The sequence below is a fragment of the Lepidothrix coronata genome, unplaced genomic scaffold, assembly GCF_001604755.1.
Source record: "Lepidothrix coronata isolate B3197 unplaced genomic scaffold, Lepidothrix_coronata-1.0 Scaffold3, whole genome shotgun sequence".
In the NCBI taxonomy this organism is placed as follows: domain Eukaryota; kingdom Metazoa; phylum Chordata; class Aves; order Passeriformes; family Pipridae; genus Lepidothrix; species Lepidothrix coronata.
The window spans coordinates 1914982-1938908 of record NW_016690183.1 but is presented as its reverse complement, the minus strand read 5'-3'; the positions used below and the strand labels follow the sequence as shown (position 1 = coordinate 1938908).

The window sequence follows — 23927 nt, the reverse complement described above, 5'->3', positions numbered from 1 at the left end:
TTGGTTCTAAGTTCATGGGAATACATACACATGCAGTAAAAATCTGCACAAAGTCAAAAGAGAGATCAAGGTTCAAAGAAAAACTGGGGTTTCATTCATGTTCCTTCATTTTAGCACATGCACAGACACATACACAGAAGAAAGTGATAAGCAACTCCACTTCAATAAAGCCAGAAAGTAGTTCATTAATCCCGGTGATGACTTTCAAAGGAGTGGTTCCCAGTAACACCACTCAGGTCATTTAAAACTGCAAGTCTGAACTCTATATACAGCACCTAAACCTTCTCATCAGCTAGGAGTCCAGCCAGAGCCAGAGCAAAAGATATCAAGAAGGTGCCTTGTATGTGACATCACTTCCAGCAACAAATTCAAATTAATATGTCAAACCTGCCTGGCCCAGGTCTAACTCCATCAAGACCATGTAGTGCCCAGCCTTAAGGGCAGATCAAGTGTTGCCCACTTGGCATTTACAAGGGCCCCTTTTCTTTCCTTCTCTCCAAGATTAGCCCCCAAGTCTAACAGCCTGATTACCACAGCCTTCCACAAAGTTGAAAACAATGTATTAACACTTCTCTGAGGAGAAGTCTTACATTCTTATTGCTGGTGAAGACACAACAGAGAAGAGAAGGCAGTACAAATTCACATTCTCTTTTTTAAGCTGGGATGTTGTTGAATCCTTCTTGAATTTAACGTTACAACCATTCAGTAATGAGACTTGTTCCAATTCAGTCATAAAATAGACCTCCTAAACTTCTAGATAACATTCACCAGCATCACACTCTAAGCAGACAACATCTTAATTCTTTTAGTAGCTTAATACACATAGGCAGATTAAATATATCTTAATTACAACAGTTATAATATATTAATCCTCTTTACCAGATGGAGGATTTCTAGCTCATGTCTGTATTTTAGGAGTCAAACAACATACATATAAACACACTTTTTTCCTATAAAATTCTCTAACTTCAGAACAAGTTAACTTCTATTGCCTACACAGGAACATAGAGAAACTTCATTATTTTTCTTCCACAAGTCACCATACACCATGACCAGGCCCCTGACCATCTTGGTGGCCCTGCACTGGGATTGTTCCAGTGTATCGGTATTTTTCTTGCACTGGGCATCCCCAGACTGGGTGCAGCACTCTAGACACCGTCTCACCAGCCCAAGCTGAAGGGAAGGATCCCTTCCCTAGACCTGCTAGCTACTCACTGACTTATGCAGCTATCCTTCCTCGCTGCTACAACTCACTCAGTGCAAGGACTGCTGTCACCTCACATTCAAAGGTTTGTTCATCTGTTCTGGTCTTGGCTGGAGTAGAGTTTATTTTCTTCACAGTGACTAGTACAAAGAGCTGGTTTGGACTTGTACTGAAAACAGTGTTGATAATATAGAGATGTTTTTGTTACTGAGCAGCACTTACACAGAGTCAAGGCCTTTTCTGCTTCTCCCACTGTTCCTCCAGCAAAGAGGCTGGGGGTGCACAAGGAGTTGGGAAGGGACACAGCCAGGACACCTGACCCCAACTGATCCATGGTATATTCCATACTATATGACATTATGCTCAGCATATAAGCCTGGGGAAGGAGAAAGGAGGGGATGTTCAGAGTGATGGTGTTTTTCTTCCCAGGTCACTGTTTCATATGATAGAGCCCTAGTGTCCTGGGGATGGCTGAACACCTGCCTGCCAATGGGAAGCGATGAATGAATTCCTTGTCTTGCTTTGCTTGTGTGAGCAATATTTTCTTTTCCTATTGAACTGTCTTTCTCTCAACCCATGAGTTTTTTCACTTTTACTCTTCTGATTCTCCATCCCACGTTAGGGAGGTGAGTGAGTGGCTGTGGGGTGTTTATTTTCCAGTTGGGGTTAAACTGTGACACTGACATCACCACCTCCAGAGCTGCCTCTTAAGACTGTTGACCTGCTCTCCAGCCCATATATCCCCAATTTTGTGATGATGTGACTGGGGTCAAGTCCTTGCCATAATCACTGTATACTATACCCCTTTACCCACAGTGCCAGTCATTTCACAGAGAAAGAAATTAGGTCAATCAGGCATGACTTGTCCTTGGCAAATCCACACTGGCTTCTTGTCCTTTGTGTATTGAGAAAGGATTTCCAAAAGGATTTTCTTCACAACCTCCATGGGGACTGAAGTTATACTGATTGGCATGAACCTTGGCTTTCCTCATGCAGTTTCTTCATGCACGGGCTATATTCCTCCCACATAGGCTCTTCCTGCTTCCACCTCTTGTGTATGTCCTTCTTGTGGTTGAGCTCCGTCAGAAGCTCCATGTATATCCATGCTAACCCGCTGCCATGCCTGCTTGACTTCCTGCACATGGGAATGGATTGTTCTTGTGCTCTGATGAAGATGCCTTGAAGATCAACCTGCTCCGCCTGGGTGCCTCCGCTCTCCAGTGCAGTTTCCAATGAGAAACTCAACAGGCTGAGATCTGCCCTTCTGAAGTTCAGGTTTGTAATTCTGCTGTTAATCTAATGATCTTAAACTCTGCAGTCACCTGGTTGCTGCAGACAAGGCTGCCTCATCCTCTACACCTTTACCATCATCTACTTCAATCCATGAGATCAAAGTCTACAGTGATATTTAACATTCTAGAAAACATTTGCTTGTTAATCAGTAAAACTAACACAGATTTCACATGGCTGCTTTTATAAATGAAAAACAGCTATTTTTAAATAATTGTGTAATATGATTAAATAAGGCTGACCTGCAAAAAAACTCAAGAAGACCTACTTCTACTTTAACCCACCAGAAGTTCTTGTAGCACACGAGTGGAATATGCTACAAACTGTGGCAAATATCAAACAAGCAGCTATATATAGCACTGTGTATAACATCATGCAGCATTCCATATCAGCTGGGAAATGAATCGCCCACCACTGTATCTATAGGTTTTCATGTGATGTCTGCTCACAAAACCCAATGTTTTCAAAATCAAAATTAGCATACATCATTAGGGGTACAGAATTCACCCGTTACACATGCACGAAACAAACCTGTGTAACAGCAAGTGAATTTAAAACCATCTTCCTTCTCATATGCAATCACTGTTTTAGTTTAGAATTTATGCCTCTTGGCAGAAGGGGGAGAAGAGCATCTCAAAACTACTATGTGCTTCCTTTATTTATAAAGACCACTTCATACCTATTTACATATTTAAAAAATTTAAGAAAGGCTTCAGTAAAATCTCTGCTAAAAACAATTTACTTCAGAGAAACGTGATATTTGGGCAGATATTTGTTTTGAATGAGCTCAGGTGTCAAAGTACTTGTCCTTTCAAATATATTAAGAAAGCAAGAAGTATTATAATTGTTCAATACAATGAAAAGACAACAATTACATTACAATTGACAAATAGGGAAAGCATGTACCATTCCTGCCAAGAGTTTTCTTGCCAGCTTCTCAGAGCAAACATTATCCATTTCAGTTCTTCCACAGTCTTGCAGCAATAGTGAACTACTGCTGAATTAAGGCCCAGCTGGTCTCAGGTGGAAGCACTCCTGTAGAGACCTCACTGATCCAGGCTGTGGGAACCTGGCTAAGCAGCTAAGTGTGCAAGACATTGTGAGGACAGACGGGTGGGACTGCTCAAAAGTCAGGGCACAATACAGTGTGTTGTGATGATTCTCCATGGGAACAAAACCTTTCTTACTCAAAAAGATGGAGGAGAGTTTTCTGGCCTTTAGAATACATGGCTTCCTCAGCAACAAGAAAACATGTCAAAGCAACATCAGGAACTATTAATGGAATTTCAGAGGACAATTATGCTTTCACTTGATCTTTTACCAAGAATATTTTAGAGGGTAGGGAGTAAGGTATATTTACAAAGCTTCTGTAGCTTAACTAGTCTTCAATAACAATGCAGTATAGAACCACAAAAATTTGTTTAAAATTTAACACATAGTAACATCAAAACAAACAAATGTTTCCATGGAGACAACTACCTAAATAAATGCTCACAATGGATCCAAGGCGTGACGTCATTCAGTCCTGCCTGCAACCATAGTAACATGCCAGTATAAACAGAAATATTTTTATTTTTCTATCTAATAATGTCATAGAATCAGCAGTTTTATGGCAGTGCTTAAAACATATTCTTGCAGTGCTGAGTGGTAACACTTCTAAAATAAGAGCAGAGGTATTTATATCAGGGCTATTACTATTACCATGTTCACTATATACAACAAGTGGAGTATGTGTATGGCATAGCTAACATATCAAATTTCCCAGAGCAGTTGTTGACCCCACTAAACAAAGAAATTTAAGTTCCTAAGGCAACACGCTGGAATGCTAGTCAGAGATCCGTAGCATCTATTATTCTTGGGTATTCTGCTTCCTTAATACAAAAATCCCAAAGTTCTTAGACTGTTGTGTCTCACTGTCTTGCTAGAATAAGAAGAATTCAGCCACGTGTTGCTTTTCATACCAAATACAGAATCCTTCAGTGCCCTTCTCCCGTGTCACCAACGTACCTGCTTTCTCCAAGGCAACAAGATTCACTAAATCCATACTTGCACTCTGCAAGCGCAATACAAAACAAACAGCCTACAAATTTTTGCAACTCTGGAAGAGTACCAGAAAAAAACAGTTAGTTAATGAAGAAATTTTCCAAGAAGGCAGGTAAGTGTTTCAGCTACTAAAAACATATCCATGGAATACCCACTTTCTTGAAACCCATGAATTTTCAAATGCTATTGCATGTCTGCATGCTTCTAAACTCAGTAGGCCCAGATGGCATTATCACTCTTCATTTGCAAAATATAAAAGAAAGATGTCTATATAACGTTCAGATAGCATGTGAAAAATCAATGTTTAGAATGATCTAATATTACTAAGATATTTATACTAAACCCCTATACTTTAGCAGAAACCTGAGCTACAGGGAAATAGAAGATATTATCATTACAAAAAAAAAGTGGGAGTACCACTTTCGGCACTGTCATGCAAACTTCAGATACAGTAATTTATGAAAACTTCCATTCTCATAGAATATAACTGTGACTTATCCTTGTCTTCAAGTATGGCAGTAAATATATGGACCAGTTAAAAGTTTCCTAGGAAGTATTTTCAGGCTTTTTTTTAACAATCATATGAGCAGGATTTTCAGAGAAGAGGTTGCTTCATTTTCGCCATTTAAAGAGAAAGAGTTATCCTGGTACCAATCAGCAAAAGAGATTTTTACGTAACTTTAAGCAAGTAACTGCTTTGAAATTAAAATCTACCCTGCAACCAGTGTTACTGTTGTATGAAGTCCAATGAACATACGAAGGAAGGAGTACATCATCTCAAGTGTTGAATGTGAAACTACAAAAAAAGTTATTGCATAATTACATTTACAGTAATGTACACTTTTGTTGCTGCATTGTTTTACAGATTTCATTCTATAAGATATGGCAGAACTTTGTAATTCACTCTTCACAATTTCTTTTGCTTTTCCAGGTGCAACACGCATAGAAAGTTAGCAATATTGTAAGAGATGTCTTTACTGTATGTTTTATAACCTAAAAAAAAATAAATTACTCTTCTACTTATTACAGAAACTGCAGTCTATCCCAACTGTATTAATGCAATCCAAATATCTGGCATAAATGTAGGTGTATTTTCTCCGCTCTCTAGGGATGCAAATTATAAATATTCATACATGTGGCTACTCTCACAAGTAGCTTTTCATTTCAAGTAATTCCATTGCAAAATTCGTTGTTGCTTCACTTCTCGTATTTTCTGTGTTGACAATAGAAAGTTTTTAAAATAGAAAAGAAAAAAATTAGGCAGAAAAAGAATCTATTAAATCAATTTTTAACAAACAACAACTTAGATTACAATCCACTAAATTCAAAGGATTTATGAGACCCTTAAGAACTTACAAATTACTGTTAAACAAAAATCCTTGCAGTGAGGGAAGAGATCACCCAGTTTGCATGTTTTCTTACCAAAGAATGCAATTCTAGCAATAATTCTTTCATGTGTATTACTGTGGATTCTTTGCATTTGTTCTTCTTATCCTGAAGTACATATAAATGTTGTGCTTACATGAAGGTTTCAGTGGACCTTTTATGCAAGATAAATAGACAAATTACATTTCAGCCTGACCTGACATCCTCACACAGAAAGAAAAAACATCTTTTCTTATTTGTACCAAAGGCTCACTGGAATTTTTTCAACTTTTATAACAACATTAAACTTAACTAATCTCTGAAAGATAGACACAGCTTTGAAGAAGTATCGAGGACTGCTCAAAAGTTTCAGAAGTTTTGTTCACCTGCTTTGGCGGAGCTGGAGAGGGGGTCTTAAGTCTACAAAAATGTTCATTACTTCAGAGATAAAATCTCTCCTGGAGCAGAGAAAGTTACCAATCAGAGAATACAACATTATCTTTCAGTAGCTCTTAGGTAAACATATCTCTTATTAATTTCCTTGTTACTTTACCCTGGCTATCAGCAACATGTAGTTCCTACCTATTTTGCCAGTATCTGTAGCATAATAATAAATAAAGACTGGGAAAGTTAGCAAGACAAAAGTGGGCTTTATACACAGTAACTCATAAACCCAAAGAATTTCTACTAGATTAATTATTTTCTAGTGTCTGAACAACAAATGCCATTGTCTTAAACTCCAAGTACAGCTGGCTAGAAAACAAACCCTGTTGATGAAGAACCAACAGAAAATACGTATGGAAGTTTTAACACAATGCTAAATGGCACTTGTAGTTGGGTTTGACAAACACATCTTCTTGTCTTTGTTGTGTTCCCTGGCCAGACTACAACTGCCAAAATCCACCAGCCCCATCTCACTGACCATAAGAATCCCAGGCTGAAGTCCATCTTACGAGACAGTGGTCACAGGAGAGAGGTCTGAGAAACTGCTGAGCTAGCACTCTCCCCAGAGACAGAGACAAGAAGCCCGGAGCTGAGTTGAGACTGCAGAACAGCAGCAAGGGCATATGTTGACATTTCCCTGGAGCCTCAGGTACCTGCCACCTCAGAACTCACTCCTGTGAAACAGGACTGGATTCCTTCTACCCCAACAGTCACAAAAACCAATACTTCTTTCTATCTGCTAATGTTGCACATTTTTAATGCTATATCATGGGGTTGTCTTACCTCTAGTGTGCCCAGAAGCTGATTTGAGAAAATAGCACTAAGACCGTACCTATCATTAAAGGAAATAATAAGACAAATTCTTAAGCTGATGAAAGTCAAAGAACATTTGAAAATAAATGCCAACGCTGCCGATCAAGAAAGAAACAAAAGTCTACAGCCTAAACATACATTTCAAATAAACCAGTTCACTGATAGTATATCTAATTCCGGCAACACAACTTCCAAGAAAATATGAGTACGGTCTCAAAGTGAAAGTGGACTGATACAAGATACATTCTTACTGAGTAAGAATGTGCATATATAGAGTCTTCAATTGCCTAGATAAGATCCCCAAGGAGAAAAGAAACAAAGAAAGAAATTAATCAAATAAGTCATTCTGTGTATGTTACTGGACAACTTCCAAGACTGTCTTTTCTTCTCTGCCTTTCTCCGCTTTGATGCACTCAAAAGGGCCAGTGATTGTAGCAAGATTTTCCAACTACCCTTGTAAGCAGCTCAGTTTGCATATCCTCCCCAGCACTACAACACAGTTGAGAGCACAAGCCAAGTAAGTGGTACTACAAGCTACAAGTACAATTAAAGGACTCCTTTAAAAAGCATGACCCTCAACACAATGAGGTGTGAGACAATTTAAACAGCTACTGCGGTAACAAAAAGCAAAAAAGACAAGATTATTATATCAGACAACAGGGGAACGGGGAAGGTAAAAAAAATTCAATTCTACATAAAAAACAAAACTAGAAAAATTATTTGGGCTTCATACAGAATATGCCAGAACAGATTAATATCTTCTCTTAGATTTGATGAGTTTCTGACCTAGCTTGCCTAGGTTTTCAGGCTGCAGAGAAAGATCCACTAAAGCGCCAGTCTGGTCACAAGAATAAGCATAGACCACAAAGACAATCCTAATCAATTCATCACAGCCATCGGTCTCCACCAAAATTCACCATCAGCTTGGCATAGCCCTACACTTCAAATTTGAGTTAGCGTTGTGCTGGACATCAGGACTCTTGTTAGAATATTGACTTTTAGCACATATTCCACTTTAGCCTCAGTCCTCTGAGGCCAAGCTTTGGCAAGATCATCCTGACTTCATTCAGATATCCTTCAGAAAACACCGACAGCACTTACTGCAGTTTCTTGGAATAGCCTGCATTTGTCCTGATCACACCATACCTGCTTGTATAGTATAACACCTGTGAAACTGCAGTCAATTTAAAATAGCAGGTCATAAGCTGAAAGCCATATCTTCAGACAAAGCAATAAAATTTTGTAAAGGAACATGAAAGAGATCAATTTTGACAATGACAAACAGTGTCTCACAACGTCTGTAAGCAACAGAAGGTAAATTTAGATGATATCTACAAAATGTGGGGGAGACAAGGAAGTTATGGCAGAAAAGCACTTACTTGATTTTACTGAAGACGATGTCAACATCTGTGGTTGTTACGTTCTTCCCATCTATCACATGACAGTCTTTACACAGCTTTGACCAGTTCTTCCCGTGCATTTCTTTTCCTGTGGCTCTCGTATCACCATGGACAGCAAATTTTCTGAAGGCCTCTTCCAGAGCACTTATTTCTCCTGCCGTAGCTCCCTCATGGGAGTTGGTTGAATCGGTGGATAAGCGTTTTGCTGGCTTGGTTGATTTGTCAGCCATTGTGCTACAAAGAAGAGGAGGGCAAACTCATTACATTAATTTGCACTAGTTTACTTTCTGTCAATCTACATGCTATAGTCATGTCACAACATATGCAAAATAAATGGTCTATAAAGTTAGCAAGAACTCACTGCCCTCTATCACCAAACATCAGTCTAAACATAGAACTAGGTAACTCTCTGCCCATGTAGAAAAAATTCTAGCATTATTAAAAAAAAAGATAAGGAAAGAACGTTCCAAAATTGAGCACAAACCTAGTTTCACCATCATTGCATCAGCCAACAAGAGAACACGTTTGTTTCCTTTTTTTTTTCTTAAATGGCAATCACCACAGTCACTCCACTGATTTGAATAAAAGTATGCCCTTTACATTGTAGGCATTACTATCAACTCGTCTTTCTGAAGGAACAATAAACATCCCTTTATTTTCTGGACTGTGGCTTCTTTTTTTTTTAAACTGAAAAATCAAATATTTTGAAAGTGTAGCAAAAATATTAATGTTATATTATGTAAGGACTAACAAGTAAGGCGGCCTCAGAAATGCTTAGGCAAGGCTCTCTTGTTAACAAAACCATTCAATTCTCAAGTTTAGGCACAAAGAACTGTAGCTGTGGAATTCATTTGGAAGGAACACATTCACGATGCAGGAGCTCTGAGAAGGGATGGCATTACTGCAGAGAAGAACTTTCAGACTACCCTATGTACATGTAGGGTAGGTTTGTCTTTTAAATGAAACCTAAAACTGAGCAACAGAACACCAATGCTATTTTCAGGTGTCTTCATAAACAAACAAAAAAACCCTAATGTGCCAGAAGCAAGTCACAGAAACCTCTGCCTTCTGCCCATGCACTCTTCACTTGGCAGAAGTAGGAGGCACTGAAAAGTCTAGGCATAGGGTACACTGTCTGCGTGTCCCAACAGTTGCATGCAGACTGTTGCCAGACTCGCATCTGTGGTGCTGCTACAAATTTTAACCCATGAAGAGGTGCTTCAGGTATCAGAAATTTGGCAAATATTAAATAAGTCCACCATACTTACTTTGGCCTTTCTTCTAAACTCCAAGCTGTACATGGGATGTGATTAACATATGCAGAGATTGGTATGTATTTCTAGTTAGGGTTTTATTTCTGCATCTGATAAAAAGTTCCTTTGGCTTATATACTATACATCAACACAAACACCTCAGCAATGGAAAGTTCTAAAATTCTACCTCTTCCAATACTGTTTAACCTCTGTCACTTGAACAACTACAGCATACCCTTTCCTGCACACTACAACAGAACTAACCATAGCTACTTGCTATGCAGCAGCTATTGTTAAGCTTTGTGATTAGAAAGAATCTTTTAATAAAAAACACACAAATGGACCTTTGTCCTTTACGCTAGAGCAAATGGAGCATGGTCAAAGCACTATTGCCCATTTTGAAAACATCCAAGTAAACATTTAAAAACCTTGTTATATCTTAAGCCTGGGGATCTTTCTGGGTTTTTTACACTGTCAGCATGAGTTTTGGCCAACAAACCAAAATGTTAAATTAAAATTAATGCAACAGGAATTTACTAACTGTAGCCTGAGAATTATATGTGCACCTATGAAATAAAAAGAAAAGCACAAAGGGGGGAAAACCAGTTTGAAAATGTCAAGTTAATTAAAAAGTTTAAAAAGTAACCAATTCCCATTTCTATTTCTTTTGCACCCTGCCTACTCTCCAAAGAACAGCAATTTTACCTCAAAAAACTTATCTGAAAGCATCCCAACACAGAAACTTGAAAACAAAAGGCATGCACAGTAAATTGTAAGCTACTACAAATATTACAGGTGGATATACTTTTACCGAAGTCAAGTCTAGACTAAACAGTTTCATCAGACTATACACATTCTTTTGCTACCAAAAAAGTAGGGAGAGAATGAAAGAAGAAAACAAAAACATCGCTGGCACAATCTATACAAAATAGTATTTCATCAAAAATCATGAAGTACATGATGTACTTTTGTCTTCAAGGAAGCCTGACTTCCAAAAGCAGAAGGTCTTCCAAGTTTGTGCCATTTCAAATCAACTGGATCTGGAAAACCGAGTCAGAAATTTTCCCAGCTAACACTAACGGTCTAGAGAAAGAAAGAGAGTACAGAATAGCAAAAAGCTAAGTGTGTATAGGATACTAAAAACATAAGTTTCCATCGCACACAAGTAACAGAACAGAAGAAGGTGGAGATTTGCCATAATAATGTATGTACAGCTCGTGTTATTTGGTAATTTTATCTTGTGCCAAATAAATCAAGAGATTTTCAGGGACAGCTCCCTCTTGCTCTTAGCAATTCTCTCAAGAAGCTATACTCAGTAAGAATATCTTTGAAAGGTACAACAATCGCACAGTTTACAAGCTATAAACAAGAAAATATCTGTGCCACTCTGTCTCATCCGAAATTAGAAAAAATAACCATGTGCCTACATTTTTAAGTATCTCCTGAACAAAATCTTTAGCCACCATCAGTGTCTTTCTGGCCAATTTTGCTTAGTGCTATGTTGCCTAGAACCAGAACTCAACTTTGCACAACACAGCAGAATCACGTTTTAAAAAGCAAGTAGTGATTTCAAATCATGAGCAAAAAAATTATGGTTTTCTGAATTGTGTGATTTTTAAAATGATACGACTTTTTGTCCATACTACTGTCTTATACAGTTTTCGATATGATAGCTATATCAATCAAAAATATTTTTTACTTACTTTTGGTAGCTAATAAGCATGTATCAATCTTTTACAGGAAAAATGCTTAAAGGAACATATTTCACGCTGAGAAAGACAGTTCACTTCCAGACTTAGTTCTCCCAGACATCAATAAATAAACTTTGTATTGGGGTGTTTTGAGTAGTTCTGGATTAGGGGGAACAGACACACTCTACAGAAAAGGCTTCAGTTTTGAATGGTGAAACTTGCTATGCAACACAGACTCATTTCAAAGAAATCCTCCCCGTCTAAAGCAGAAGGTCAAGGATAGATTAAAACCAGGGTTCTGCTGTGGTTGCCAAAAATTATCATGGGTATTCCTTCCCTTGTTGAATCATAATTACAGTTTACTTCTTAAAATTCCACATAATGGCATGAAATTTACTAAAAGGAAGCTACCTGGATTTATGAAAATACTGACCTCCTCTCGGCTTAAACTTTTCCTTCTTAACACCACAAACAACACACTCTGAAGGGAAACATATTCATTAACATTCTATAATTAGAAGGTAAAGAATTGCACAACACAGGATATGAAATCAGACTTTTAATGGAGTCAGCTCCTTCAACTTTATTAAGTGATTAGAGACAAGGAAGGACATCATGCCATATTGGAGAAATGATCTCTCCAACAGAAATACAGAATAACTTGTTTGACAAAAATTCAAGATCAAATGCCATTTTGAGTCTTCTTTACCCTTTTTTCCTGGATAAAGGGATCAAAAGGCGCTTGCTAGATTCTGCTAGAAGTAAAGATTAGCAGTAGTTTGCTGCACGGCCACAGCAAGATGATAGTGATAAAAGAAAGTGACTACTCTAAAATACCAATTCTAAAATTCACTAAAACAAAATTAAGCCGCTGTTCAAAAGCGTGAGCTGTGTAGATGCCAACTATAACAACTACAGCTAACCAAAAATGCCTTTCATCACCGTCCAAAAAGTCTAATATGTACACAATTAGATAATACTAATTCCCAAAGCCAGCAGAAGGAAGAAAGGTGAGACTAGCCACCGATCCCGTCCTTTCCAAATACTGCTGGCTCTAACCTAGCAGGTCCACACCACCAAAAGCAGCCCTATAAGAAAGGGGTATAAGCAAATGCTAGAGTTCAGTAGGTTTGTAAAAGAACAACTGTCCCAAAAAAACCCTGGAGTTTCAGAAACCCACAGAATACTTAGACAATTAGGTGATGTGTTATGAACTGCTATAGTCTGTGTCATGCAGTACTCCTTTAGTACCATGAAAAAACAGTTTTTGTCCCTCCCCTCACTCTGCAGTAGGTAAATAATACAGCACATTATACAGAGATTAAGCTAGGGATCAAACTAACTGATGTTAGTCACTGATGTCATTACTAACTCGTGCTAAAAGAGACTGAAAGTGCAGATCTGTGTTCTCAGCACATGCCTAACCCATTAGAAAAAGTTTTCTAATTTCATCAAACTGCCTTTCAGCCAGAGACTACAATATATATACTCCTCTGCAGATAGACAGCTGGGAAAACTCCACTAGATAGAGTCATGTATTAATCCGAATTCTTCCCAAAAAGGAGGGGACAAGAAGTTATTGTTTCTGTGAATTGCAGTTATCGATTTTCTATAGTTGTGAGAATATCAGGTACATATAAATAGGCCCAAAGCCAACTGTAAACTCTACTGAAAGATTATATTAATTTACACTCTTTTGCTTATCCATATCCTCTCCAGGTGTCAACATATTGCAGGAATTCTGGTATAGCTTTGATTTAGATTTGTGGAATTGCTCTTAGAAGAATCCATCTATCAGCACCAACAAGGATGATCTGAAGACTTACTAGAACCTACAGTATTTTTCCCAACAATTTCAGCTTATGCAACTCTATGAATATGCATGTCTCCTACCTGGTCAGAATTCACCATGGCACCTTTTCTGCCCTGTCCCCGAGAACTAATTCATGGCTTATCCACTCAGGAGTTGCAGACAATTCAATATTTGTCAGAGAAGTTAGCATCACTGCCATGCCACAGAGAAACCAAAGCAGAGGGATGAAGAAATATCTGTTTTGCTGCCAGAGTTCAGAACGTAATGAGGATCCTGGGACCCATACTCTACACTGCTTTAATTACTGAAGCCACAGAAAGCAGGTACAGCAGTGTAAGGAGTGCTCTAAAGAGCCAACATTCTCTGACTCTATAAAGGAAATATAAATATAGTTTCACTAGCTGCAAATCTATTAAACCAGTTTAGGATCTCCATACCAGAAGATGTTTTTCTAAAAAAAAAAAAAAAAATCAAAAGGATATAAAAATCTGAATGCTTTTTTTTTTGGTTATACCACGTACTTTCTCATCTGCCTTGTCTAGCTTGCGACTAGCACACTAAGAATATAGTGTCCCGATATAAGTTGAATTGCTTTCATTTGCAGCAGGTATTAAAAAGTATTAAAACACATCTTTTAATGGAAGTCATCTTGCAGCATTAACTGCCACAGAAATTATATGAGTGTAATTGTTTAAGACAGCACAACAGACTAGAACACTACAGCAGATACTTATTACAGTCTCAGATACATTCATGTTAATGAAAAAGGCAGCTTATTTTAAAACTTGTTTGTTCTTTAGAATATTTATCAACCAAGGCTAAAACAAGGTCAAAAGTCCTGTGAACTAAGGGAAAGTTCCAGTTCAAAATTTTTAGCAGCTGAATCATTCAAGCATCAAGCACACCTCTGTTTGGGAGATTGCTGAGATTGATGAATTTGCAAAAAAGATATGACAGCACAAGTGCACAGTTGCAATGCAATAATAGTACTACTAACATCTGCTCTTTCCAGTAATGCTCACCTTTGCATATGCCAGTCTTATTTCTCAGGCATAACACCCAGCTCCATTGCAACTTGCAACACGACTACACAAGACCCCAAAGTTACATTTACACTGAGAATCAATGTCATCCTCCAGCTAACATCCAAAGTCTGCAGTGTAAATTCCTAAGGCTTCTACACCCTAAAATGCACTATCTGCTTAGGTTCTCAACGGTAGCCCTAATTTCTTAATGCTTCTACCATATCCCCCAGACAATTAAACAGCAAAAATTTACAAATTATATCCCTGACTTCCTTCTGTTCCTTAATTCCTTTTGCTGTCGTTTTTACACAAAGTCCAAGGTTCTGCTTTGCTTAGTCAGAATAAAGCTTAGGCCACAGTGTAGAGTGAGATGGTACCCTAGCTGTACCCTAAATATCCACCAAGATATAATCCAAAATGGAGGTTCCCCAGTCTTTCTGCAACATCCTTGCCACTCAGCAATATAAATAAAGACACTGCTCTACTATCTGCAAAATGTCACCAGCAGGTTAAAAAACATATCTCTGAAACACTCTGTTCTATTTATACTGGTCTTTAAGTCGAGCATGCAGGCTTTACAACACCCTTGCTCTTCACAATGGGCATTCAGACCAAAAAATTCCCTAGCTGATGGGCAAATTTCATACAACTGGTCTTGCTTGCACCCTCACCTTCCAAAAGGGGGCCAAATATCACCAATTAATCTGCAATAGCATCTATACATCTACTTAGCTGGCCAAGAAAAATGGGATTCTCTATTCAGTCAGATAGAATCTCTCATGCATATGATTACATTTGAATGAATGTTCAACAAAACAGTAGAGAGGAATCTACCGATTTAGTGAGAATTAGAAATAGAGTAGGCAAAAAACAGAGATAGTGGACCCCTCACAAGGCAGATAACACAGCCAGCAAGTTGAGATAAGTCTGGTATTACAAAAAGACCTGAAGAACCACGTGTTTTTAACATTAACAATTTTACTTTTGTTTTAACCACAATAAGCTTCAATAAGCTTCCCATTTCTATGCCAATCCCTTATAAATGCATGAGCCTATTCACACTTACATTTTCAGATCCTTAGCCTAGCCTTCCTAAAGATATTTTCTAGATAGTCTTAAACCTGACAGGTCCCTGGCTTTCAGAAAATTGGCATACTAAAAGCATTCTGCCCACAGGCACATAACCTAGTAGTTTTATGTCAAGTGTTACCTGTTTTTACCTTCCATTCTCCTGCTAATCTTTCCTGCACATCAAGCGTTGATAAGCATGCAAGTGCTGATAAGCATGCAAGTGCTTAGGATATAATTTTTATCAGAATCTGCTTCTGTACTGTTGGTAAAAACCTATCCACTGCACCACAAATAGTTGCCATCCAAAATTTCTTAGGACCTTCCAAGCCAATTCAAGCAAAAAAAGAAAACAACTTTTCAATGAGCATAGAAGGTGCTATTTTTATGAGTGAATTGGATTCATAACATTATGAAACTGTGTAAGGCATTTGTCTGACTGCATCTGGTTTATTTTAGTATTTGATCTATCTTCCCCTTGTTTTAAAAATGTTACAAAATTGCATTGAAGGGGAATTCTCATTAATTTTCTGTCTGTAATTATTTATGCCAAATAAAAACAGCAGAGACAAAGTACAACAGTTGGAATCTTTTTTCCCACATTTTTGCATAAACATTCAAGCTGAGGGAAAGAATAAACAGATGGAGAAATGCAAAACCCTCCTAATAAAATGCAATTCTTTAGACAATGCTCTTAAAGCTTCCTTCACATCTACCTGCAGAAACTAGAGTTAAGGCACTTTCTTCAGAGATCTGTTCTGGGTATATTCCTCTGACGCTGAAGTGAATGAGAGCCATCCATTTTCCCTAATAACACAGAAGGCAAACGAGCAGAGAACACTGCCAAACAAGCAAAGCTAACACAACTCTATCTGCATTTAAACCCATTTTAACTTACATAAATGCTTCCCTGGGCTTTATGGGAAACTGCATGGCTGAACCTCAAGCTCTCATAACAATGTATGTGAATCTAGCACTGTGGACAAGGGCAAGGCTGGTCAGATCATACAGCTACATTAAGATCTTCAGAACACATACAGAGTAACAAAACAGGTGGCTACTCAAGCTGTCCAGTGTTTCTCCTTAGCAAAACAGTATTTCAGACTGTGAACAAATGCCATTACACATGCCATTAAAGGAACAAATTTAGAAAACATATTATCAAGCACTGAGATTAGCTTGACTGCTGACAAATTATTGTTACTGTTCTATTTCTAAGAACTATTGCTATCCACTTAGTTACTTCATGACACCACTCACATACAAAACTAAGTTGAGTTCCTAGTAAATTACATTCTTCCATTTCAAAGAACCACTTCATAAAATATCACTTCTTTATATAAATGAAGCACCTGTACACAGACACACAAACATTTATCAATAATAGTTTTATTACAACTTTTTTCTTTTAAAAGACACATGTTCACATAAGACACGGACAACACTTAAAGCTACACGAAAATTCTCTAACTAAATAACTCTTCACTAACTCTACAATATACTGTAATACCACCATGTCACTCACACAAAGGTTTTAACTATGAAGATAAAAGTATAAATACAGGCATCCACTAAATATATATGTAGTGGTGAACTCTTATTATGCATTTTTTTCCATTATGCCACTATTCCATTTGAGGGTTCCACTTACTAGGTACTCTTCCTAAGCAGACAGCAGTCACTGGTATATGAATAACTCGGACACAAACATTCTGCAGTTTCACACACAGGCAGGGATACAAGCCAGTGTCTAGAACAGCCTTCACAGAAGAAAGGGAATACAACACCAATTAAAGCACAGCAAAAGAGGAGACTCAACTGTTTAGATGAGGTCTTTTTTCACGGTGCATCAAAAAAAGACTTGGGAATCACAGATTCAACAAGAGCAGACGACAACAGCTGCTCTCCACAGCAGTTAGCCATACAATTAATTTACAGCTCCAAATAACAGGCTGGACCTGTCATCACTTTAGGATTAGTTGAGTACAGGTTCCACTACAATCATAGAGCTTGCTTAGACTCATTTCTTCAGACACTGTACATTGTATCTTCACATCACTCCCACCCAGATCAGATTACTAACCTGAACTTCTACAGAATCCTTTCAAAATATTTCTGGAAAAGCCATGAGTCATGAAGATCCACTCCATGAAAGGACATCAGAGATTATATAGCAAGAGCACTTCAAACTCCAGCAAGATGGTATAGGTAAAAAGTATCTAGAGAACAAGACTGATGCTATTGACAGGGACAGCATTAGATATATTTGAGCTAACAGAGACTTACAGACTTGAAAGCATCACCTCTGATCAAAGAACTGGAGATGATATAAGAGCTCCAAAACCATGAGACAAGATGTTTTACCATAAGAGACTTTACAAATTACATTGGTGGAATTCTTTAAGTGACAGAAGTCACTTGAACGAGAGATCCAAATACCTTTGTAGAGAAATTGAATCACATACTAAATGGTTATCACATACTAAATAGCTCTTTACTGTCAAAGAACTCAAAAAAACTCAACAGCTGAAAATTCAGGGCATGCCAGTGCAAATTAGAAATATGACTTCCTTAGGAAGGACAATCAACCATGCCAGATACTAAAGGGAACTTCTAAGAATAGCTGCAAATACTTCACATCCTCATGTCTCCACATTAGACTTCATTTAATACAGAAGATACACTTCATCAAACATCTCTGAAAGACAGACTTCTATTAGTGTAGGTTATTGCTCCCAGATAACTAACTGAAAATAACCAATGCATGAATCAGATTAGATTGTCCAAAGATCCCTTATGTTCTTAAAGTCTGCTACTCAGTTTTGTCTAAATCCAAGAAAATAAACCAACCTTTAAGTACAGAATTTTTTCAACTACCCACAGCTTGATATAAAATAAGAATTAATTATTTCCTTTGCTAAATCATCAGTAAATTCTTTCACATCTATAAGCTCCTCTAAGATGAAATATTTGGGTACTAGTCCTTCTAATAGTGACATCAGACGAGACAGGCAGAAACATATTTGGTTTTAAATTAAAAATGAACAGAGTAAACAACAAGGAAATAATAATTTTCTGAGCAAGACCTCTTAGTATTTTCATTTCCATTGCAAGAATTTCATTAGTATTGATCCAATAAAACACCATTTAAGACCTTGAAGGAGGACTGCAACCCTCAGAGATTCAAGCAAAAACTGCTACATGCTTGATTTTTTTTTCAAGCTTCTCTACGCTCATTTTGCCAAATGCTCCAATATGTGAACACTGACACATTAGCATATTGGCTAATCTTGAGATTAGTCAAACTGGGTAGGAATTAACTTCATGAGATTATTTAGAACAGTTATACTGCAGATTCATTTTTGTCTTTTCATCTCCTACATAATGCATTGTAACTTTGGTCTGTGCACTCTTCGTTGCTAGCTCTTTGGTTTCTATACAGGGCAAGGTAAACTGAAATCATACCTCAGAATACCATGAGGCAGGAGAAAGATGAGAAGGAAAAGAAAAAGAAGAGGGAACCTTAAGACAACTAGCAAGACTAAGAGCCTAAGCTTCTTCACAGCTGCCTCAGAATCCTGACACAGTTAAGACCCCCTCTTAGCAGCAGCCAAGTGAATTGCCCACCCACTACACGTAACAACTAACAATAAAGAAAAACTTCCCATCTGTTTTGATGGACATACCACTGTGAGTCAAGAAAAATGAGTAGCAGAAAATCAGTCTGTTCTGCTCTGTCAGCACTTGAGATAAACACCCACTCAGAATGATGTCCTAAAACCTGAGCAGGATACGCACACTTGTCCTGTAACACATGTACAGGCCCTGGGTACTTAAAGACCATATTTATACAGGGGGATTTTACCAATAACATCCTCTCAAGGTACAGTTATCTTCGCTACTATTTCAAAGTATTCCAATAACCAGACTATATTGAAATAGCAAATTCTTGCAGTACTTCTATGTTTGGGCAATTTGGGATGGGCAGAATGATGCATTCACTCAGAAATTTCTTACAGCTGAGGGTATATTTGTTATTATGTATTTTGCGGAGGTTTCGGCACATGAGGGGGATGAGAGGAAGAAAGAGCTCGCAGCTAGAAAACACTGGGAGAAGGCAAAATAATGTGATTTTTCCCATACAAGACTTTGAATTTGAAATGAAAACTCCATTTCAAAATTTTAAAATATTACCTTAAATTTTAAAAATTGTGAAAATTAAGTAGTCTGAAGATAAATTTTTTCATATTGGGTTGATGTAGATTTTTTTAGTTTCAGAATTTAGTCAAGTCAAACACATTTTAAGATCCCCTACAAACAAGCCATTCACATGTTCCAAGAATGCCCCTCAGAGAATGGTGCAAGTCTTACATTTAGTTCTACAATTCCCTTTGCTCTAACATATGAGAATAGGAAAGTACACAGCTGAATAATGCACAAATGTACCAGTGTATCCTTCTTAACCTGATTCCTTTTTTGCATCACTTATTCTGTATTTTGGATCATAATATTTTGGAGGCTGGGCTCAAGCTTTTATTCCATGGTTATATTGGACATAATCATTAGTTAAGGTCCCTGACCACAGCTCCCAGACACTATGCAATACAAACAATAAGCAAAATATTTCAACTAACTAGCAGAGGCACCTAAAAGCACTTATGCCCATAGTGGTCATGGCAGCATGGCAGAGAAACAGTAGGGGTGAAAACTGTATACCTGCACTTAACTTCAGCTATGCATAGTATAAAAATGGATTTTGGGGGGACAAAAAACCCAAATTTTGTTGCTTGCTGAAAAGAGTCCATTCCGTTTATGCAAGCCTGCAACCAGCAAGCATGTACAAAAAGAAAGGACACGACATCACTGAGTGACTGACTACACCACAGAATGGCTGTTCTTGTTATCATATATGAAATATATAATAGTATATAAATATATAGAGAGATAGAGGCTTGTGAATACAGTAACATCCTCACACTGAAGACTTACATAATCAAAGTGTTATAAGCAAGAAGAATATCTGATATTATTTTAATTTGTATTCTAGTTTATCATCCTAGAGAAAGTTATCAAGTTTAACCATCGTATGGCTTATTCTCTGAAGCACTATGAGATATACTAACTACAATTAATTGCTTCTACCTACAATGGGAACACAGTAATGTTAACATAAGTTGACATAACCATCTCCCTCTCTCCTTAAAAAAATCCTTTTTTTTTTTTTTTCAAATTAAGCTCAAGATACAAGAAGCAAAAATAACTTCTATCATACACTTGCCTACAGAAAGTAACTGGAATGAATATATCTACTAAAAATTAAATTAAATAAAAAGACATTATTTTTGACCACAGTCAATCCACAGATTAAATTGGACACAGAAACAACTACTTGCTGGATGTATATTTCCATTTATAAATATCTTTTCTTAGATTTACAAGAGTCAAGTGCAACCACTGTAGGAGATTCCTATGTGAACTTTATCTGCAATTTGATCCTTGCATAGCATGCTGTCTAAGCATTACACTGTACTATAATTTAATACTGGACAGACACTTCAGCAGTTACAAATGATAGACTATTTAAAAGCATTTGACTGTGACCCAAAGATGTACAAAAGCATTCAAAACACCATTTTATTTTGGACTGTGGAGAGGTAAGGTTGCATTGGGGTAGGGCCTATAAAAACATTAAAAGTGGCTCATCGCTAAAGGAAGAAAAAAATGGTCATTATCATTTTAAAAACAAGTCATACACATTTGATAAACAGCCATGCTATTTTAAGCCTGAAACTATGAAAGTGTATAGGTATCTCTCTGGTTTTCCCCAAAGTTTTCACAGCACTAGAGGGAAAAATAAAACCAAGCCTTAATGTTACATTATCATGCTAACCCTTTCCAACCATCTAAAACATGATATTTAATGCTAGTTGAGAAAACAATATGAAGGCTCAGTAAAAGACATACATCATGTATTTCATTTCAGGTTGGGGGTTGGGTTTGCTCCTCCTTTCCTTTTCAAATAAACATGAGCAGTTATGCAATCCTCGGTAAAACCCGAAAAAAACTGCCCCCTCCCAGCACTGCCCATGCAGAGCCTGCAAAACACGAACAGGGAAACTGGTTGTCAGCAGCATCTCCTGCAAGAATCGAAGCTGTCAGCGTTTAAGACGCTTTTCACATGTGTGTTCAGCACCTCGCAGCCCACATCCAACTTCCCTTCGGAATAATTTCACCAAGGTACAAGAGCTTTTACCCAGGATTGGAGAACTATTTGCAACCGGAGGAGGGGGGCGGGCAAGTAGAAGGTGTATTTATTTTCAAACGAGCTAGCCAGGGTTACAGATTAATTCACAGGATTTTGTCCCGTCCTTGTTTTCCACCCCGGAGTACTGTACTCGGCTATATACCTGCGGGTGTTACCCTTCAGCCCCTAAATAGTCTTCCACACCTGATGCTGCTTTTCGCGGAGGACGCTATACAGGAGAGGCTCTCGGAGACAGAGCTTCCTTCATCATTTAAAAGGGAAAAAAAAAAAGAAAGGCAAGTCGCCTCTACCCACTGGTCTCCATAAAAGGGGACAGCTGCCTCTACACAAGCGCACGCAGCAGCAGCAACAGCGGCGGCGGCCGAGGCTTTGTTGTCGGCTCCGGAGCGCAGCGGAGCGTTCGGTGTGTGGTGCGCAAGGTGGCTCCTTCCCCGGCTCCTCCGCGAGATGCCCGCGGCGGCAGCGCCGGGCTCGGCACCCGCCCGCAGCCAACCTCCATCATGGACCTGCCGCCGTGGCGCCGCCGGGAGCGGTGAAGCCGCTCCCGGGCCCCACGGGGCTGCGGCCGCGCGTCCCTCGCGATGGCGACCGGGGGATGCGGCTGGCGGAGCCCACTCCGATGGCAGGGGAAGGTGTGCAGCCCCGCGCCCAGCCCCTCTCCCCGCCAGCTCCCTCCCCGCGGCGACCGGAGGGGAGCGGGGGACACGCCGAAGATCGGGGTGGGAGCGCGGGGATGAACCCCAAGGAGGGGAGCGGCGCACACAGCCCCCCGCGGCCGTTACATAACGGCAAAGGCGGTGGCGGGTTGGGCTGCGCTGGGCTGGGCTGGGCGCCCCTCCGATGGGGACGGGCATCGGCTGGGGGCACCGGGGCCGGCAGCCCCCCGGCATCACCTCCCACCCTCGCGCCCTCGATAAGCCAGCGGCGATCGATCACCGGCGCGATACGAAGGAGGGAGCAGGCACAGTGGACACGACACAGGACACGCACCCCACCCACCCCCAGCAGCGCGGGGCTCGCCTCGCCCCCGGGAGAGCCGGCCCCGCACTCACCGCCGGCTGTGGAGGGGCGGCAGGTCTCGGGGGCTCTCGCCCGGGCTGCGTCCGGCGCTGTGGGCAGTGGCCGCTGCTCTCGGGGCTGGCGCGGCGGTTGCGGCGGCACCGCCCCCCCCGTGCGGGCATTGGCGGGCGCCCGGCGCCGCCCGCCGCGAGCGCCCATAGGCCGCGCGCGGCCCGTCCGGGGAGAGGCCGCGCCCGCCCCGCGCACGGAGCGAGGCGGCGCGCGGGCGCTGCCGCCGTTGCTGCCTTACATGGGCCGCCGCGCCCGTCCCTGTGCCCCGCGCGGTGCCCGGCGCGCGGCGGCAGGTGCGCAGCGGCAGGTGGAGCCTCGGCCGCCCCGAGCACCCTGTGCCCCCTTCCCGAGACACCCAGGGGCGCCAGGGTCCTCCGTGTCCTGCAGGCTCCGGCAGGTTTCGGGCCGGGTTTCCGCTCGTGCTTGAAGCTGGGGTTGTCGACGTAGCTGAAAACCGTGTGAAAGGCTGGGCTGTGTGGCGCAGTGGGCATTCCATAAAAACCTCGCCTTCCCTCAGTTTGCCTGCTTGCCTGGGCTGGCACAGCGGAGAGGCGCAGCCACCAACCTAGCCTAGAGCAATCCCATCCCAAATCCTAGAGCGCAGAGACAGTTCAGGAGTCAGCAGAAATGTGATGAACGCTTGTGCATCCTCATTCGTGGATTTGTAACCAGAGTCCAATGACCCCGTAGAGCTTGGTGGGCTGTAATAAAGTTAAAACAATGTAACTGCAGAGGTGAGGGAGAGGAGGAAAGCAAAATGTTGATGTGCAAGAGAGTCTCGATTTTTCAAATGCAGAAGAGATATATGGCTAATTTTTTTAATTGGTCATATACCTGTCCTTTTTTCAAGATGCATAACAATAGTTTGCAAACTATTATAGAACTAGCTTATGAACTCTGATTTCAGCAAATTAAGGCAATTATTGAAATGACCCAGAATGTCATAAAGGAGCTTTAAAGGCACCTTCACATTAGGATTGAGATTAGCTGTACTACCAATGGAGGTTTTGTGGTAGAGGTGGGTAAATGCACTTGTGATCTCTCATAAGAGCACAAAACAAAATCATCCACAAACACTGCCAAGTCCTCTGCAGGGCTGCTCTCAATCTCTTCATGCCCCAGCCCGTCTTGGTACTTGGTCATGAGACTAAACATGTATTCTTGGTAGGCACATTCAAACCC

The 23927-nt window shown here is 39.9% G+C and overlaps 1 protein-coding gene across 3 annotated transcripts in view; it reads right to left on the bottom strand.

Annotated features, from left to right (window-relative positions):
* Nucleotides 1–22854, bottom strand: part of TPPP (tubulin polymerization promoting protein) — a 73728-nt gene extending 50874 nt beyond the window's left edge. For 2 of the 3 annotated variants that reach the window (XM_017821888.1, XM_017821880.1), the window contains exons 1-2: nt 21374–21402; nt 8539–8793 (exon numbers count right to left, since the gene is read on the bottom strand). In XM_017821888.1, the coding sequence (XP_017677377.1) occupies nt 8539–8793; nt 21374–21387 (269 nt within the window). In that variant the 5' untranslated portion in view covers nt 21388–21402. Of the gene's footprint in view, nt 1–8538; nt 8794–21373; nt 21403–22726 lie in introns of those variants that run through there. The other variant, XM_017821892.1, reaches the window with a different exon arrangement.
* Between the last annotated feature and the right edge of the window lie 1073 nt (nt 22855–23927).